This window comes from Lytechinus variegatus, chromosome 10, assembly GCF_018143015.1.
Source record: "Lytechinus variegatus isolate NC3 chromosome 10, Lvar_3.0, whole genome shotgun sequence".
Taxonomy (NCBI): Eukaryota; Metazoa; Echinodermata; class Echinoidea; order Temnopleuroida; family Toxopneustidae; genus Lytechinus; species Lytechinus variegatus.
Genome location: NC_054749.1, coordinates 19,261,486 through 19,281,912, shown reverse-complemented (window position 1 = coordinate 19,281,912; position 20,427 = coordinate 19,261,486). Strand labels below are relative to the sequence as shown.

Sequence of the window (20,427 nt, the reverse complement as noted above, 5' to 3'; positions counted from 1 at the left end):
GCTGAAAATAAGCACTTGAAGTCTAGTTACCAAATAACATTCTATAAGTGCTGAATTTAGCTCTTTATTTTTCAGAGTCCAGAAGATGCGCGATGACCTTAGCAGAATGCACATGATCAGATATCACTTTTCTCGTTACATCTTCGTATACAGATTTGTATCTTGAATCCATAGAACTACTCCTTTTCACCTCGGATCAGATTACTGCAGACTACAAACTAAAATCTCATCATCAAGCTTTGCCCAAGGAAAGTAAATATGCAAATATTAGCACCATGGATTAGCGCCGTGGTGCTCAGGACTACTCCTAGTTTTATTCTCCGTCGACTGATCTCAAAGCTATGACACAAACTGTTGTCTGATGATATCAACTGCCACTGTCAGACACCTGTGAATTCAATTTCAAATATTCCGAAAATGACTGATATATATATATATTTATATATATATATATATATATATATGAACACAGTGTACGTGTATCTACGTGTGGCTGCTTGAGAAATACTTTTATGCAGAACATGCTCAGACTATGCCCCGCTTACCAGGACACTATAGGGGATCTCTGTGTTGGCTGTGTGATTGTTCCAGTCACTTAAAACTTTGAGGTTAACTTCCTGTAGCTTCTTTGGGATTGAGTCAATCACTTAAACCCCATCTCATTTTCACTGTTCTTTCTTTGCCATTTTGTGACTTTGGACTCTCAAACCGATTGATGTGAATGGCTACAGGCCTCTTTGTAATTAAACCAATCTCTTACTTATTGACATGTGCTGGCAAAACTAAAAAGAAGAAGCTATAGTCCTTTAATCCTATAAAAATAACAATTTAAGAAAAATCCCAACTACATCGATATTGATATCATTGTTTTCACTCTAAATAAACCAGTGGGCGAATTAGCGAAGAAAAATTGAGGGGTCTAAATAATTATGTAAAAAAGTTGCGAGCGAGCGAAATGGGAGAGCCCAAATTTCGACATGCTAATTACACAAATATTGACATGATATTTAGAAAATATTACTTTATACTCATCTTTTTCCCTTTCTATCCTTTTTGTACGCCAGTGTTATTAACCTTCGATATATAGTTATGTTAAGTGAAAACGTGTCGTCGAGTCGGTACGGATGTTTTATTCGAAATTATCTGTTTTATCTGACAGTTGCCATAGAAGCAGTCAGAAGACAAATCTGCTTCTCAGCAAAAGGATCCGATTTGACAACTTTTTAAATTGATGTTGATAAAAAAGTTCTGTGTGTAACCTCATTAAAGAGATTTCTTATCCACATACCATATTCAACGGAAGCACATCTCTCCAAACTTGCCATGAGATTTTCATATTGTCTTGAGTACAGTTATGTTTGTTCTGAATTACAACGAACCGGATACATCCGTTTCGAAAATTCAATCATGTCCATTTCCTCTCTTTTATTTTGGTTTGACTTGCAGGATGTAACTCCAGTCCGTGTTTAAATGGAGCCACATGTATTGACAATGAGGATGGGACAGTGTTCTGCCAGTGTGCTTATGGCCCCAACCAGGTTTACCACGGAGAATTCTGCCAGGAATTGTTAGGTAAGATATACTTATAAAATGCATCATTGGATGTTTATTCTTGTTACAAACGGGAAGGGGATGAAATCTTTCTACCTGACATGAGTACTTTGCATAGTTTTGGCAATCCTTTCATAAGGAGGAGACTACAGAAGGTAATACTGTGGGATGATACAGTAGGACTAATTGACTATTTCACTATTTGATTCTCGGATGACGTCTGCTAGGGGTAGATTTTTATTTTTAGAGCAATATTGTGTTCGAATTCAGGGGAAGGGTATCTGTCTTGTGATATTGCGTTGGATACGAAAAACTCACTGTAAAGATCTAGGAGTACAAAATAATCTAGCAAAATGCAGTAATTTTTAATGACATATTGCACATCGCCTGCTGAATTCCGCAAACATCCCAATACGAAAATTGAGAAAAATGAATGTATAATCATATGACGCAAAGAGGGAATGTACATATCCATTACTTAGGCCTAATGGTTGAGAAGAGAAAGACTGAGAAAGAAATAAAGAAAGAAATAAATAAAGAAAGAAAGACTAAGAAAGAAAGAAAAAAAGAAAGAAAGAAGAAATACAGACAGAAAGAAAGAAAGAAGGATAGAAAGAAAAAAGGAAAAGAAAGAAAGAAAGAAAGAAAGAAAGAAAAGAAAGAAGAAAGACAGAAAGAAGGATAGAAAGAAAAAAGGAAAAAGAGAAAGAAAGAAAAAAAAGGGGGAAATAAAACAGGTTGTTGAGGTAGATCAGATGCAGGGGTGCGGCAAGAAGTTGATGATACAATATAAAAGTTTTAAATATATTTATGAGGGTAGACCAAACAAATATGATTCTAAAGTTAAATTTTCACATCTTTAAGACCTTGGTTTTTTTAATGTCTCACAGTTTCGAGAAGTAGTGAGGAATGCTCAGAGCACTTTTATACAAAGTCCGGAACATTAACATCACCAAATCATCCAGCATTGTACTTCCCTGCATTAGACTGTTACCATATCATTGGTTATCCGGGCGGAAAGAAGGTAAGTAGGCCTACTTGCTTTTTCATCAGGGGCGGATCCAGAATTTTCAAAAGGGGGGGGGGTTCGGAGGAATTAAAGGATATTTCGTACCCGAAAAAAAAATTGACAAGAAAAAAAAATAAAAAAAGGTCTTCAACCACAAATGAAGGATATTTTGTATCCAGAAACAATTGACAAGTAAAAAAAGGTTTTCAACCACAAAATATGGGTTATTCATACCCCAAAGAATTGAAATATCCCCCTACTACTTTATATTCTGTCGTCCCCTTTTCTTCAAATATTCATTAAAAGAATATCTAAGAAAATACCAGACAGCTTTAAACCATCACAATATTTCAATTTTTATAAGTTTTTATATTTCGCTTTACTTGTAACATGTCTAAGGTCTTTTTTTCTATCCTTTTCGACACAATATTAATGTTTTGTTCCTTTCCTTGTCTCATGCCTATTCGATGATATCATATATCATTGATTGTTGTTGTATTTCTGGATGTCAGCTTTTATGTGTGTACATTCGACAGGGTTCCATTGAAAAAAGGGGTCAATTAATTCCTTTAATGGGACTGCACTGTATCTTAAAAGGAAACATTCAAGCAAATAAACAGAAGAATGAATAGATTGATAAATAAGTAGATAAAATATATGTGAATGAATAAAATAAATAAATTAGAGATATTCCCTTACGGGTTTCTTTGGGAGAGGATGGCCGCCGGCAGACATCCAATGGATGTAATACATGTATAATCTGCCTGTCGAGAACAACACTACCACTGAAATACTTCTAAAATGAAATCATCTTATTAGTTAGGTATTTCAAAAACTAATATTTTGAAAAGAAAAGTTTTATATCATCTCCGTTTTTGTTCCAGCAGACTTTTAAAAATTTCCATTAATTTGAAAGATATAATTTTTAAAATGATGAAAATGCAATATCACTTATAGTTTGAAAAGAAAATACTTATGGTCTTAAATTTTCAAAATCTGTCCATTGGAATTATTTTTAGTTACTGGAATGTAAGCAAACGTTGGAAAAAATATCAAATGATTGATTACTTTGAATTTTAAGGTCCTATTCTGATGAAGAAGTATTCACAACAAAAAATCTTTCTAGCTCGTTCCTGTTAATGGATTTTGTAAAAATATGTTGCGGTATATATAAATATCTCATCTTGACTCAGAGTCAGACTTTCGGAAACATGTTTTTCTTGAATACCTAATCTTATTACGTCTTCAGATTCGAATATTTTTCAACGGGCCAATTGACATCGAAGAATTTAAAGACGAACTCGTATTATCAGCAGGGCCTTTGATCAACATTGGAGTCGACCCATCCCTGCGCGTTCTCTTCAGCGCTGGCCGTGTCGAATCACCATCTGATTTCGAGTTCTCGTCTGACGTTATTTGGGTGAACTTCTTTACAGATAGAAACGTACAAAAGATGGGCTTTAGTTTTTCTTGGCTATTTGGTAAGTCGTCTATTTCTCTCCTGCTATCTTACATATTTCCATCTCAAAATAGGCGCAATTATTCTGGCTGCGTATAAATTATCATGACTGTAGTGAAATGAAGAACACCTGCTGATATTCTGAGAGCAACGATCAACAACTGTTACTCGGGGGGGGGGTATTTTTTTTATAATTGCTTTATGCTTGATAGAAAATAAAACAATTCACTTGGACCCCAAAAAGATGGACATTCATCGCCTAGTCAATTGATTCACTACACATATGACTGCCATTGGCTTCAGAATAATATTTTCTCCACATTTGTCTACTTTAATTAAATGGTGGTCCATCAATTAGAGCATAAGTAAAAGAATCAATTCATGATCATGTGCAGAGTTGCAAACTGTATGCGCAGAAGATATTGAACCAATTAAACCGTGGCCAGTCAGTGTACAATTATGGTTCACAATCGGCAACCTTAGTTACATCTGGAAATATGTATGCATATTTCGAGATAGAGGCTACATTGTGATTAATTATCATTTATAATCCCATTTTTTCAAGTTTTCTCCTTATATTCGAGACTTCTCAATATTTAGAGTGGTGAATATGAATATTTACAATTTGTTTCAGACGCTGAATTTTCTATTGCATTACAATAGTCTGAAACAATACACAAATTAGCATTCGAACTAACGTCACCTTTCAAGAGAAAGCTGTGGAGATTATTCCTGATTTGATCATTATTATCATGCTCTTACGTCATGAATATTGTATAAATTTTGAATATCTATTCAATGATTTTGTTCACATTTTCTTTTGGTCAGATGCCGATGAGTGTGTTGGTGACCCATGTGACCCAGGACAGGCTTGCATTGATTTAGAATTCAGCTTCACATGCGTTGGTGAGTAATACGTTTACTAATTCCTCTTCATTGTAACTTTAAAAGCTTTTATACTCAATCCCTTTTAAACTACTCATCTATTGAAATATGTGGTTATTCTAATACCCCATAGGAGAATTAAATGAGTTAGATTGTAAAGAAAGTAGTAACGAAAGATTTGTATCAATGGCCTTTTTCGGAAGGCAATAGCATCAGTCGGCAAATCATGTCTGAGATAAAATCTTTCTCGTTTTTTTGTTACTTTACCTTCATGTATAGATTTTTTTCTCAAAGTATTGTTATTTTTTCATCTGTGTTATTCTTGATTGAGTCAGGACATCCCTCATTTCAGACTACTACCATGACAACGGTTTCGCCTTGAAATTAGTCGTTGTCTCCAGATTTAAAACATACTGGACTACGACGATTCATTGCTCATAGAAAGTTATTGATAGAAAAAAAAAAATCTCTGTTAATTGAAAGTTTAAAACCTTTGTCATCGATTCAGTTTCATCCCTAACAAACTTTTTTTCTCTCTCTTTTGGTTTCATCCACCAGATATTGACGAATGTGCAAGCGACCCTTGTCTAAATGGGGGCACGTGTTTGAACGGCGATAACACATTCACTTGTGCCTGTCCCACCGGATTTAGGGGTGTCAGATGCGAAGAGAGTAAGTTATTTATCTATTTTATTATCGTTATTATTATCAGTTCTAACTAGATTCTTTCATTTCAATTGAGAAGTATCAAAATCCCTTCTTGTCTTCTCTTTATTTGCAAGGTCATGCCCGCGCAATGAACTCCAAAAATCTCCAAAAACTACTCAATTAGTTCTTCTGAAAAAAATAAAGACATGAAAACTTTTTATCAAGCATCAATTGCTACGACAGAAAAAAAGACGGTGGTATTGGTGTTCAGATAACTAAATTGCGTCATGATCACTTGACATAATATGGTCGCCATACAAAATATATTAGACATAGGGATGGTGAATAGATGCTTACTAGAACGTCAAACTGAAGTTAAATGTGAGTATCATTAATCGTGGACTTAGCAAAACGTGCTCAGAGATATGTGCACGAAGCTTCTTCTTACAGTTACGAATAAAATTTACTTAATAACATGATATTGTTTGTTGTTTCCTTTTATCCAGTTATTGACCCTTGCCTTGCCATGCCTTGTTTCAATGGCGGGATCTGTCAGTCAAACCGTCTGGACTTCACATGTACATGCGTCAATGGATGGACTGGCCCTACTTGTCAAGACGGTAAATTTTTTGTTTGTTTTCATATAGTTTTATCACAACTACCCTAATTCTGATATGACGTCTCTCAAGGGGATTGGGAGGTCGTCCTCAGGGGTATCGCCATCTTTAAGGCCATCTGGCGAGTTTCTGCTCCTCGCTTACTCTCGAGTATTTTTTTCCTCGGGGAATTATCATGCGTTTGCGTGCTACCTGAAACTTTCCTGCCTTCGTGTGTAGCCCAAAATGAAAGATCTTATTTGAAAATGTCAGAAAATTACCGAACAACATATTTACATTCGTTTCAAGCATTTTTGCAGCAATAAAAAAGAACGTACACGTATTGTTAGTTTTTCGTAATTTCGTAACGCAGGATACTGATAAAAATTCGGGGTAGCTAGTCATTATTTGTCTGATTTGATCAAGAAATAAAAACAATCATTAATATGCCCCCTCATTTTTAATGTTGAGTACTACATGTATACTAATAAGTCTACATTGAAGCGGACCAAAAAGAAAAAATACTCATTTTGGTACCGTCCCGAGTGGACACAGACGATGGCTGGATTGTCAAAGATCATTTCTGGCAATTCGTGTAGATTGATTTCACACCACTTAGGTATCAATATATGTGTTTGGGTAAGTAATGATATCAATCGATTAATCAATTCTTTCTCATGAAATTTGCATTATGTTTCAGACTTGGATGAATGCTTGAGTGACCCGTGTGAAAACGGAGGCACTTGTAACAATGGCCGTAATATGTACACGTGTACGTGCGCACCTGGATGGACGGGAACTGACTGCGAAACTGGTAAGACCTATATACATGTCAAAGATAGTTGTTTTATTAGAATATATCGGATGTTCCACAGCGGTAACAAGCAGGGTAGAGAAAGACGAAATATTACAGATTAAATAAAAGCCGGGGATATGCGGAAACATTAAAGAACCCAGAAAACTAACAGTGCTCTTTAATTTTTTTATTAAGACACAAAAGGGAAAGAATCAGTTAATTGAAGAAAAAGGGACAGATACCGACACAAAGAGACAGAGAGTAAGAGAAAAAAATATGGATAGACATGAACATTTCAGAAAGATAAGAAGGATACATGATCAAATTTTAGTTAAAATTTCAAAAATATTGATAAACGATTGGCTAATAGTTGACAAACCGAACTGTTTACCCAATCTATGAAAGATAGGGAAATTCGACCGTACCCTTGATTAATATTTTCTTAAAACCGATTAGAGTTTAATTTTAGTCAAATGGCAGTATGTTTAACAATATGGATATTGGAAATTCGACATAAAATATCAAATGAGTTTATCTTTTCCTTCCATTTTACAGAGATATTGGAATGTGCTTCTGGTCCGTGTCTGAATGGGGCTCAGTGTTTCGAGGGCATCAATGCCTATACCTGCGTTTGTGTTCCAGGGTTCACAGGCGACAACTGTCAGACCAGTAAGTTTGCTTATCGCCATGCCATTTATGTTTGCTTCGCTGGGACTAAAAGCTGGAAGTATGCTACTCATTGTTAGATGGTGGTATCAAGAGCATTTCCATATCTATGCTGGACATTATGCCAATGAGGTGTCGATATACTTGTTCATCTGTATTTTCAACTGTGCCTATCTCTGTAAAGTACCTTCTTCCATTCTCGAGACTCTTCAATGGGTTTATCCCACCACCCTGAGATACATATTTTATCTATATTTAAATTGTTACCTCTGGGAACATGCTTTGACTTGTACTTACAGTGAGGAATGATTTCATAATTACTATTGATTTCATGAAACAGGGCACCTTCAGACAGACTCATTTAATTGTAGTATATGTGTATACCTTTTAAGCAAGATTAATATAGTGCAAAGCTACTTTTCAAGTATATTTCACAGGACAATGTGAATTGTAATTTTGATTTCTCCCCATCCCAGATATTGATGAATGTGCCAGCACCCCATGCTTAAATAATGGTGGTTGTATTGATGGTGTCAATCGTTATATATGTTCCTGTCTGCCTGGTTACCAGGGCGTTCACTGCGAGAGTGGTAAGAAAAGGATCCTGTTTCATTTTTTTCGTTTTGTCTTGAAAGAAACTGCATCATTCGAAATCACAGTCACACCAGCGTATGCCGCGATTAAGATTTGTTGGTCAATCATGATTATGACGTCACATCATTACATCGAGTACCTCTAAAAAAACAACTGAATTCCTCGCATTCATGTCCATCTGTTCATTTTAATCACAGATGTATCAGATAACACTACGTACGTGTGGCATACTCATCACAAATACTAATGTGTGGTCATTAACAATAATAAGCCACCGGGAAGATAGTGAAATATTTGGCGTTCATTCGCATTATTCATTTAATGAAAGTCGGATAATATATCATTTTCATTCAGTTTGATGACAGTTTTCCTTTTTATCTACTACTGCTTATCTTTCTATATGAAATAATCTAAAAAGTGTTATTTTTATTTCATTATTATTCCAGATATTGACGAGTGCGCGAGCAATCCTTGCCTTAATGGTGGTACATGTACCGATCGAATCAATAACTTTGTTTGCTCCTGTCCGCCCGGTTACACAGACTCTATCTGCAGTACTGGTAAGTATCAGTGTAACTGCCATGTTGGGTTACTCATGGAAAAGCGCAGATCCAGGGAAAACGACATGTCCACTCACCAAAGTTTGCATTAATTATGTTTTTTTAATATGATGAAATGTCTCCCTCATTTTAATAAATTACTAATTTCCTACACATTTTCTGCTTTTCAGATTTTTTTTTGTGTGTGGAATCGTGTTTGTAGTAAGGGGAGAGGAAACTCTGTTTTTGTTTTCTTGGTTATTCAAATAAATTGCCAGCGAAATTCATCCACAATTTACTCTCCTTGCTTGTCATGATATCAAGTCCTACATCCGCTTCTGTACGGGGTAAATTTACCTCTGTGCGATATGGCAACGTGGTATAATTATATCATCTGTGTATAATGCTAGACTTTTGGCAAGATATTTTTGTAAAATAATTTTTGGCAATAAGCATGATTGAAGAATCAGTGGATTATCTCGGGTGATTAAAAATGAATTCTTATGTTCATCGTAGCTTTCACATGCTATTTTCTTCAAAATAATTAAAAAAATAAAGAGCATTTGTAACCTATTCACCTTTAAAAAATGACCAAGATGTATGTATTTTTCTTATTTACTCCCTAGATTATCCTTGTATATATTTTTCATCTCATTCTTGCTGTAATGCTCTATGTAAGGGGCCCCTCTCACAAGCTCTGTTTCTATGGCGTCCCAAACCTATCATGTATTCTCACTTTTTAACTGTGTAATATGTCTCTTGTTTTGATTGGCTGAAATAAACTTGAACTTGAAGCCTAATTGCATTCATTGATCTCTATTTATCTCAGAAATCAGCGAGTGTGCATCTGATCCTTGTGTCAATGGTCGCTGCTTGGATGATGTCAATAGCTACTCCTGTGTGTGCAACCCAGGGTGGACTGGTGTCAACTGTGACATTGGTAAGTTGTCAGAGAATCTGAATTAATTGATAAGGTCCGTATACCTAGTTCAGAAATCGGATCGTGGACTTTTGACTGAACCGTTATTCACGGGATGAAACAATGATATATTATTCTAAAAGATCATTCTAGCCCTTACAGTTACAATCATCATACACACCTATAAGATTCGGTTAAAAAAAGGTCCAAAGCTATGCCTGCGGTGGGTCGTTATATTTCAAGGATTAGTTTAAATCATTTCCCTTACCTTCTGGACGTCTCTTGCCTACACCAAGACTGCGTGATCATAACTTCAATTCTTCGATCGGTGGCGATCCTATGGGAAAATCTGACGAAAAAGAAATTGCCTCGTATGCTTACAGATCATGTTTAAATAGACGTTTATTTAGAGGAAGGGGGTAGGGGAGAGACCATACGCCCCAACCCTGTCCTAGGTTAATTATCATTGCTGATTTAAATAAATATAATGTTGCTTTCCCCAATCTCAGAGAAGTCTTATTAGATAAAACGCCATCCTACCTTCTATGTTCTTGTTATTAATTTGCCTGTGTCTACTTTTGATCCAACATCTCCTTTGCAGATATCAACGAATGTCTATCAAGTGGTGGGTTCAATCCATGTCAGAATGGTGGAACCTGTGTAAATGGTCTAAACATGTACACGTGTATGTGCCGACCAGGATATACAGGGGTTAACTGCGAAGTCGGTAAGTGCCATATTATTGTTGTTTAAAATTCAGTTGGAAGTCATATGTCTATTATTCGGTATACTTAAGATTAGTTGTCTGTGGAATAGGTGAATATGCATACATATTATGTCTCTGTTTGTTTGTGTGTGTTTTTTTTACATGAAAGTGTTGCCAAATGACTCAGTGTTTGTTAGATTTGTAGTCGCAAATAGACTTCGGAAAAAAATAAAGTTAGATAATATGCAATAATCGCTTTGTGATCGATTCTAAAATCTGTTCATCTAAAACCCTAGATGATAACGGACTGAAAACAAAATACGCTTAGACCTGTGACCCCAACGCATTAAAAGAACATTACATGGTATTTTTATGATTTTATGAAGGATTTTACTATTACGTCAAAGTGAGCTATTTTTTGTCTACATAATGCATATCTAACTCAACAGATATTGATGAGTGCTCTTCAAACCCGTGTTTGAATCTCGGAACCTGTGTCGATGGTGTTAACTTCTATACCTGTAATTGCCAGGAAGGATTTGAAGGAACAAACTGTGGAATAGGTGAATATGCATACATATTATGTCTCTGTTTGTTTGTGTGTTTTTTTTTACATTAAAGTGTTGCCAAATGACTTAGTCTTTGTTAGATTTGTAGTCGCATGCCATTTTTAAGTAGTAGATCATAAATATTATTATTGCTCCTAGGAGCTCATTACTCTGTTAAACGTTTTCTAACCCGTTCATTCTAATAATTCATGTCATTAATTTTGGTGGGTTTGTTTCTTTAGAACTTGAATTGGCCTTTAAAATGCCAGTGTCTAATAGAGGGGGGGGGGGAGGATTGATAAATATCTATTTGCGCTTTTTCTCAATGAAAAAGAAAAACATAATATTCATTTCTTCAGATGGGTTCTTTTTTACTACTAAATTCTCAGTTCTCATTTTTACCATTTTAATGTCGTATGTAAATGAGGTGATAGGGAGGCCTCTTGCCCCCCCCCCCCTCATGTGGTAGCTCTACATGTATCTTGAGTGACGTTGCGGGATCCGTATAATGTAAACTGTAATCCATTTAACTGGTATCATCATGTGAATTCCTTTCCTTTGAAGACATCAATGAGTGCGCCTCCAATCCCTGCTTTAATGGAGGAACGTGTACTGACGAAGTGAATAGTTTCAGATGCACATGCCCTGTCGGGTATCAAGGAGAACGATGTGAAAGTGGTAAGCGGTCACTCGTTTTCTTTCCCCCAAGATAATTTAAAAAAAAATCTGAATACGAACTCTGTTTCAAACCTTAAGTAGACAGTTTTTCTCCTGGGCTTGAACGCTACGTCTGAGTTGGCTAGAGAATCCACCTCCACCAAGGTAGCCTAGCGAAGTAATTAATTTCTTTTCAATCCAAATAACAATATTATACGCACATTGCTCTCCTGAATTTACAGTGATAGATTTAATGATGTTCTTGGTTTAACCAAATACAGTTCCCATCGCGTAAAAATCAGTTCGCTTTCACTTTCAAAATTCGGCTGGTCTTGTAAAATGCATGTTCCAGTAGCCAGATTGCTATCCCCCTTACCATTTGCCACCCCTGGGATACACCAGCTCGTAGCCCGCCTAAAATCATCACACCAACAACTTCTTAAGACTCCCAAGACACGTGTAGCATATGGTGTGCGAGCTTTCTCTGCCTCAGCATCTTCTCTCTGGAATAATCTGACGTTGAATATAAGAATTATACCATCACTGGAGACCTTCAAATCTCGACTGAAGTCTTGTCTGTTTTAACAGTATTAGTTATTGGCACTTTGACACTCGTCCAAACTTTCTAATTCTTTCTTTTTTGTGGGCCTCGGAATAGAAAATTTCTAGATAGATCGGTTTGTATAAATGCCCATTATTATTATTGTTATTATTATTTATGATTATCTTCAGTATTATAATAAAATACGCATATACCCTATGACAACCATCCATTAGAACAACTACCATCTGGTCTTTCTACCATCGATGATGATCTAGCTAACAGATCCATAACAGAATTAAAATTATATTAAAATCCTTGTTAATGGCTTCAATTCGACTAGGTTGTATTAATGATTGGTTTTGTGAATTTGGAAACTCTGTCAGGCTGTGTTTATTTTGACACTAGAAAAAAAAATGAATACGTTGAGTTTATTACGTTTTATTGTAACACTGAAGGAAAAAAGAGAAAATGTAAAGTGTAAAACTAAATGAGTTTACTATGTATTCATATATTAATTTGTAAAGATATATTGCATTTGATGTATGTATTCTATTTTATATATGACATGTATGAATTGAAGTTGATGACAAATAAAAACTTCTTAATACAAAAAATTGTCCTTTAGAAGATACTTCTTAGACAACCACTTGTAAAAAAATTACCCCTCGACAGTTAATCCAGGACCAAACTCTTTAGTAAAAACATCACGGGACAAACGTCTTTCAAACGATCTCGAACGACAACTCTCTAATGTCAATATCATGAGTTTGTTTTCCTTCATTTTAGATACACCTGACTGTCAGCCTAATACATGCCTGAACAATGGTGTTTGTCAGGATCTCACCAATGCGTTTGAGTGTATCTGTCTGCCTGGCTGGACCGGAACAAGATGCGAAACATGTAAGCCAATTATATCTTATATGTGCAATAACAATAATATAGGGTATTTATATTGCGCACATCTCCACCTTGTTAGGTGCTCAAGGCGCTGCTATATTACCCGGCTAAGCTAGGCGTTCACAGCGTACACAGCTTCTTGAGGAATTACTTCCTATATACCGGTACCCATTTACCTCACCGGGGTTGAGTGCAGCACATTGTGGATAAGTTTCTTGCTGAAGGATATTACGCCATGGCTGGGATTCGAACTCACGACCCTCTGTTTCAGAGTCCGGAGACTAATTCACTGGGCCACAACGCTCCAATGGCTAGCAAAGAGATTAGGTTTGACGTGTTGTCGATTTTCTAAATCCTTGCTCCTTTATCTAAGCATATTTCAGTTCAATATGACATACGCATTTACATGATACGTGTATCTCGTTCCATAAACCTATTCATGACCGTTTTTGTCGTGATCCACTGTATGTCCTGTTCGTCTAAGTACTTCGATATTCAATGACCTCCATCTCTAAACACTTTGTATTACCATTCGAAACACGACTTTTTTCTACTTATATGAAGCTCGATCAAAAGGTAAAAAACGAACTATTAATCAATGGTACTGATAAGAATTGTTTGGAGAAGAAGGTGAATGTCAAAACAAATAACGCCGGAAGATGGCAAAATCAATTACTAACTCATTGCATTAACACAAGAATAACATTATGCAGACAGAAAGAATAGGCAAATGTATTTCAGATGGTCATAAAAATACTGATTCTGATATTTCACCCTCTTGCAGCAATTAATGAGTGTGCATCAAATCCGTGTCAAAACGGTGCTTCTTGCCTCGACCAGCATCTCGGCTATTTATGTGCGTGCAGAGCAGGATATACGGGTACTAACTGCGAACAGGGTATGTTGGACCAAGGCTGTCTGGTGTTTGTAATGTTTTGAGATTAGGAATAAAATTTTCTAAAGACCTCATCATATTTTGAGAAATATTACATTCTATTTCAAATGCTACTTTCAAATAACGATTTCAATCTAATACCATTATGGTGGCCTACATTAACTTTAGCTGATATTATTTTGGATGGTTTAGAATCGGATATATTACCTGAGAACAAGTTCAAGTTGTTGTAAAGACGTGCTTAGTCTGATTACCTTCCAACTCCTTTATAAAGCGGTTCCAGACATTTGAAACTTTATTGAATATTAAAGTATAATGCTGTTAAAAAAGCTGCATCAAAAGAATACAAATGAATAAAAATTATGTAACTGGAGAAGTATTCTGTTTGATCGATTGGAAAATTTGTCATGGATTAAAATAATACAAACAAGTAATTTTCCTTTTATTTCTCCATATAATTTCCGCACATAGGTTTACTTCTTTTCCTTACACCATTTTGGCCTTAATATCTTTTTCATCAGCTTTCTTTTTTCTGTATCATCTCTCTGTCTCTCATTCTTTAATCCACGATATACAGTGTCTATATCTCTTAAGCAAATCTAACCTATATTTTGCATACATATTTACCCTTGAATTTCAGAAATCAACGAATGTCTAAGCGATCCTTGCTTAAATGGTGGCTCATGCATTAATGGCATCAACATGTTCACATGCAACTGCATGCCAGGATGGGCAGGAAATATCTGTGAAACTGGTAAGGCTATTGTCACGATAATTACATATTCTAGTGTGTACTTCAAAAGGAAAAGGAAGAATCTCGAGTGGATTCAACTATATATGTCTTATCCATCTTATCCATTTCGATCTTATTTGTAATAAATTTTGCACACTTAAAACAAACCCTCACTTAAGCGACAAATATTGATACGGATCTAAGTTAATGCTATTGCTTCACTCAGTAAAAGAAAAGCTATATATCAAACGTCGATATTTTACATTTTGATAAACAAGGAATAAAAAGATAAGAATGTAAAAAATGACATCAGAATAGGCATAACACAACTTTAATATAGAGTTTACGTTTACACTATAACGTTGATTTGAGACTGGAGGAATAATCAGATACCAAGATGATTAAATTGTTCTATTTTACAATTGCAACAATGACAGGCGCCACATAAACTGGAATCATTTTCCTTGCATTTTATTTCCAATGGACTTGTTGACCATAATCACAGATTGTACCTAAATTGTATTAAAAAAAAATCAAATATTGTTTTTCAATGCAGTTGTGACTAAATGTGAAAGCAGCATAGAGGAATCGTCGACTAGCCATATGCGAGATCGAAATATTTTAGTCTCCCTGTATTTAGTTGATTGTTATATACCAATAAGTTCATCACCCTTAAGGTTATTGCGTCTGACGATTCCTCATTTTTGCGTTAAAAATGCTCCTATTTATATATCATTGCCACTCTACGTCTTAAGATTAGGTGGAAAACTTATTTCTTTTTTTTTTCTTCTAGATCTTGATGAATGTGCAAGTTCACCATGCCAGAATGCAGGAATATGTATAGACCAACCAAACTTTGCCTTCGAATGTTTCTGCCAACCCGGATGGTCCGGTACATTCTGCCAGATTGGTAAGAATCGTTACTTTACTTATTGGTGCTTTCAAATATGTTTTTGAATGAATTTTTAAACCCTTTTCCTCCAAAGGTCACTTAAAACTTGTTATGAGCTAGATTATTTCGGGTGGGTCATCACAGAGGTAAAAATGAAACGTAAATGTTCTCGACATTGCGTTGGTAATATCCTTTATCTTTTACCGATATAGGTAGGGGTAATTTAATTGATTTGAAATACGTCGTAAAATTTCTCCACCGCCCCTTCTTATATATGAGGCTTTGGAATAGATATTTGTGTATTGGAAAAACAAATTCATTCGTGTTACACCTCCTAAAATGATCTTTCAAACACAATCGATAGCGAATAAGATCATGATCTTATAACAGTTCTAAACAGCAAGAATAATATAATAAACACGTGCAATTATAAAATTAGTTTTCCAGAACATGCCGATTTAAGAATAGCAAACTTGCAAGTGTTAATTCTAAGAAAACTCTTGTTTTTATTTCTGTAGGCCTATCTTAATGTATATGCGATGATTTGTTTTATCTTGTGTTGATTTATGTTCCATTCTCAACAGATATCAACGAGTGCCTATCGAAACCATGTTTGAATAACGCGACCTGCGTCAGTGGGGGTAATATGTACACATGCATATGTGCCCCTGGTTATACCGGAACTAATTGTGCCGAGGGTAAGTTCGATATTTTCCCTCTTTAAAATGTTTACTTACCACTTATGTTCTGGTACACTCTGTCTTTTGTTATTTCTATATCTTTGATTTCAGAAGACTTAGATACTAGTATTTATATAAACCATCATGAATGTCTGTATCTGCAAGCCACTTTAGTATATATTGTTGACGTGTACAGAAAAATGCATTATCATTGTTGAAAAAAGGTTTTCCGTACTATATTATTATAGTATCATACAGTTTACGTGGAGAGGAAAATAAGATATTGAATGTTACAATGCCAACAAGTCTATTATAATTTGCGCAGTGAATAATTGATTTGATTTGATCTGTTTGATTATCTAAATCGATGAAATCGGTTACTTGTATATTCTGGTTAGTTTTTAAAAACTTTTTTTGACAAGTTTTGACTGTCCTTGGGCTCTTTCTGAATGTGCTGTCCATTCCATGAGCAAGATGTTATGGCAAATGAGGAAAGACCATTCATAATCATGATCTTTTTCCTCTTTTACAGATATCAATGAGTGTGAAGGTCAGTTGTGCAGTGGACGTGGTCGTTGTAATAATTTGGTTGATGACTTCTCATGCACATGTGAACCAGGCTATGAAGGTCGAGTCTGTGAGAATGGTAAGAAAATCATTGGTCCATTATGATCATGTGATATCTGTTTGAATCTATGAAGCCAGATTTAAAAAGGAAATATTTTCACACACATTTTATCTTTAATTTGTGTTACTCATTTAATGATATTTGTGCAAATGAAATCAATTTATCAATCAAAACGAAGACAAAAGAAGTAATAAACCATAGGTGTACAATTTCATTTACAACTTCGTACAAATCTCCAATTACAACTTCGTACAATTTTTTGCAGAGGGTCACATGCAAGTCGCCATGTGTTATAAAAGAACACTATATTTTATATATAACGAAACCAATTGATCCACATGCAAATATAAATGAATCAATTTGCATTTGCAGTGCACAGATATATTAAGATATATTGACATTGATGTAATCGTTTACTGATAAATGTTTATTTCTTCAAATATTTGTATCAAACTGTGTTTTGATTATGATTTCTTATTTTCAGGAACTCTTACTACATTTCTAACTAGATATCTCTGAATTTTATTCATATGGGCAGAAATGGACAAGTGCGCAACCAACCCTTGCCAGAACTCTGGAACATGTACCAATTTCCTTACATATTACACTTGTGCTTGTGTGTTAGGATGGGAAGGAGAAAACTGTGATATTAGTAAGTATATACCTACATGGAAAAAACCCAAGATACTTTTCGTGTAGTAGTTATAGATCTTCATTTCGATCATCATCATGATCATAAGGACGTACATCGAGCTTATTTAAATTATGTATTGTGTATATGTATGATATTGAATTTGATATATCACATACATTTTGCATTTGTTTATATGCGTTGTGGAGAAATATTGAATAAAGACTTTCTTTGAAAAAGAAAAAAAATCATAAGGACGTACCTGCTCTGATCATTTGTAATATTTTCCTTATCAAAGTTAGATCCGATTGGCACATAATTTAAGAACTGTACAACGTATATACTTTGACGTTGAAGCTGAATTGCAGGTCTCCATGATTTTTTTAAGATCCTACCTATAAAGATATATGTTCGCTAACAGAGAATTCTTTGAAGCATAAAATACAATTTTAGCTATTCGGACGTTCTCTTATACATGTACCTTTTCTTGTTTTCATTCCCAGATACAAATGACTGTTTGGGAAGCCCGTGTAACAATGGAGGAACTTGTTTCGATGAAGTGAACGGGTTCACGTGTACGTGCACAGACGGGTGGACAGGTCAACGATGTGATGTCAGTAAGTATTAGCTCTCCCTTCTTCTATGTAATTCCCCACACCTTCAGGGCCGATAGTCATTTATTAGAACTAGTTTACTATTCACGGAGACATACCGACCGCGATCCATAAATAAAGAAGTTATGACCCAAGGACCGCTTTTCATGAGGACTATTCATCATTTCAGATGAATGTCAAGCATGTCAATGTGCACTATTAATCGCATTATAAATTAATGATTACACAGTGCGTTATAAATAAAGAGGTATTGTTTTAACAAGGTGTTTTAGTGGACTGTAATAGGGAAAATTTTATTCATATCTGGAAAAACAAATTCTTATGAATTTAAAATCCAGTTTATTTATGAAAACTTTCATGTCCTAAATCAAAGTATTGATGATGATGATGATGCACAGCATTTGCATAGCGCCATATATCTGGGTCGCCAAGAAGTATTGGTTGGTCTGTTAGTTATCATTTACTGGTTTTTTCTTGATTATAGAAAACCTTGTATTTGTTACATTTTACTTTCTAGGTATCAACGAATGTGCATCGTTCCCCTGTCAGAACAATGGATTCTGTGTAGATGGAGTGAATAGATATGAATGTATTTGTGCTTCCGGTTTCACTGGTGTCAACTGCGAGAGTCGTAAGTATTATCTTTGTAAAAAGGGGGAAATCAGCAGATTGGAGATCATATTGCCATTTTGTAATTATTTATGGTAGTTGTTTGGAGGCTAATGTCCAGAAAAAAACCTTCCTCCTGACAGTGTTGTAGTCAAGGCTCAAACCTCCAAGGCCAAGGCCAAGGCTTTAATACCCAAGGCCAAGGCTTCAATAACCAAGGCTGAGGCCAAGGCATGGAAACTCAAGGCCAAGGCCAAGGCCTGAAAACCTCAAGGCCAAGGCCAAGGCATTTCAATTGTACAATATATGGAAAAAATTAGACAACAATGCTTAGGCGGCATACATGACACACAGGACCAAATGTATGAAAGGTGTGAGCGAGCAAAATTTTTGACCCTTGTACATTTAAAACGAAAATAATTTCATGATGTAGATTTAGACATAAAAACATTTAATTATTGTTCTAGGCGATTCACATTGCAATAATTATTGTTACCAAGGTGATCTGATCCTCGCATGCCCATTCTCAACATATGTCTTTCTCCTCTACCTGGTACAGGGGAGGCAGAATGTGTTTTTTTTTTAGGGGGGGAGGTCAAAGCAAAAAATGCACTTACAAAGTCAAAATGAGAATTTTGGTGCAGTTCAGCAAAGCTTTTTTAAGTGATTTCTAATTGATAAGACAGATATTTTGATTTAGGCTTTAATTTCCCGCTATAGAAAGCATAGCGAGCAAGTGGTTTTGAAAAAAAAATCAATTTTGAAGTTGTAAAACTCGATTTTGGGTCAATTATGGTGCTAATCACTGATAAAAGGGCATCCTTGCGAGATGTTGTAATAAGATGTAATAAGAAATGAAATTTAAATATTTCGAGCTGTTTTTGTAATCATGAAAAAGGTGTGCATCTTACTAAACAAATTAACGCGAGCACTAAACACGAGCTGAAATTTTTACTGACCACAAAAGGAAGCTGTTCTGGACTGCATTTGGTGACTCATAAATAGGATACATAACTCACTAATCAAATAATGCGAGCGCAAAGCGCGAGCTCAAAAATTTGTAATATTCCGACCTAAAAACTAGACATTCTAGGCATTTTTTTTTGTGTAAATTGAATGCGAACCTTACTTAACAATAATTTATGCAAGCACAATCCAAAAATTGTTGATTTTGAAACCTAAAATTTTGCTCTGTATGCCATGCTTGGTCCCTCAAAAACTTTTTGGCTCATCATGCCATTGATGCCATAGCCCATTTGGAAATGACGAAATTGAAGTTTGTTGGTCAAAGAAAATAATACAAGGAAAACCTAATGGAATAGAAATCAACCTTGTTATCATTCTTTACAGTAAGCTATTTTTAAAGTATGAAAATTGTTCTCAAAATTGCAGTCAGATCTGTCAGAATTATTCCTGTCATAAAATCACTATAATCAGTGGCGTACCGTGGGTCACGGCATTGGGGGACACCAGCAAAAACTTGGAACTGCCTGGTGAGCTCGCGAAGCGCGTCCAGTTGCCAGGTATACTGACCTAATAGAGATATTTTTATAAGGACAGTGCCAATAAACGGACATGTATCTCACTAGTCAATTATTGCGAGCGCGAAGTGCGAGCTTAAAAGTTTTGATATTCAAACCTAAAAAGGGACATTACAATCAATCTTTTGTAATCATGATACGTACCTGTCTCGCTAAATAATGCGAGCGCGAAGCGCGAACTGAAATTTTT

The 20,427-nt window shown here is 35.4% G+C and overlaps 1 protein-coding gene across 1 annotated transcript in view; it reads left to right on the top strand.

The window, feature by feature from the left end:
- Nucleotides 1-20,427, top strand: part of LOC121423056 (neurogenic locus notch homolog protein 1-like) — a 47,824-nt gene that overhangs the window by 6,519 nt on the left and 20,878 nt on the right. The window contains exons 2-24 of the mRNA XM_041618330.1: nucleotides 1,447-1,572; nucleotides 2,442-2,575; nucleotides 3,810-4,041; nucleotides 4,848-4,925; nucleotides 5,463-5,576; nucleotides 6,059-6,172; nucleotides 6,849-6,962; nucleotides 7,500-7,613; nucleotides 8,087-8,200; nucleotides 8,651-8,764; nucleotides 9,573-9,683; nucleotides 10,264-10,389; nucleotides 10,818-10,931; nucleotides 11,481-11,594; nucleotides 12,904-13,017; nucleotides 13,799-13,912; nucleotides 14,550-14,663; nucleotides 15,436-15,552; nucleotides 16,119-16,232; nucleotides 16,747-16,860; nucleotides 17,381-17,494; nucleotides 17,977-18,090; nucleotides 18,605-18,718. Coding sequence (XP_041474264.1) covers nucleotides 1,447-1,572; nucleotides 2,442-2,575; nucleotides 3,810-4,041; nucleotides 4,848-4,925; nucleotides 5,463-5,576; nucleotides 6,059-6,172; nucleotides 6,849-6,962; nucleotides 7,500-7,613; nucleotides 8,087-8,200; nucleotides 8,651-8,764; nucleotides 9,573-9,683; nucleotides 10,264-10,389; nucleotides 10,818-10,931; nucleotides 11,481-11,594; nucleotides 12,904-13,017; nucleotides 13,799-13,912; nucleotides 14,550-14,663; nucleotides 15,436-15,552; nucleotides 16,119-16,232; nucleotides 16,747-16,860; nucleotides 17,381-17,494; nucleotides 17,977-18,090; nucleotides 18,605-18,718 — 2,748 coding nt within the window. The remainder of the gene's footprint in view (nucleotides 1-1,446; nucleotides 1,573-2,441; nucleotides 2,576-3,809; nucleotides 4,042-4,847; nucleotides 4,926-5,462; nucleotides 5,577-6,058; nucleotides 6,173-6,848; nucleotides 6,963-7,499; nucleotides 7,614-8,086; nucleotides 8,201-8,650; nucleotides 8,765-9,572; nucleotides 9,684-10,263; nucleotides 10,390-10,817; nucleotides 10,932-11,480; nucleotides 11,595-12,903; nucleotides 13,018-13,798; nucleotides 13,913-14,549; nucleotides 14,664-15,435; nucleotides 15,553-16,118; nucleotides 16,233-16,746; nucleotides 16,861-17,380; nucleotides 17,495-17,976; nucleotides 18,091-18,604; nucleotides 18,719-20,427) is intronic.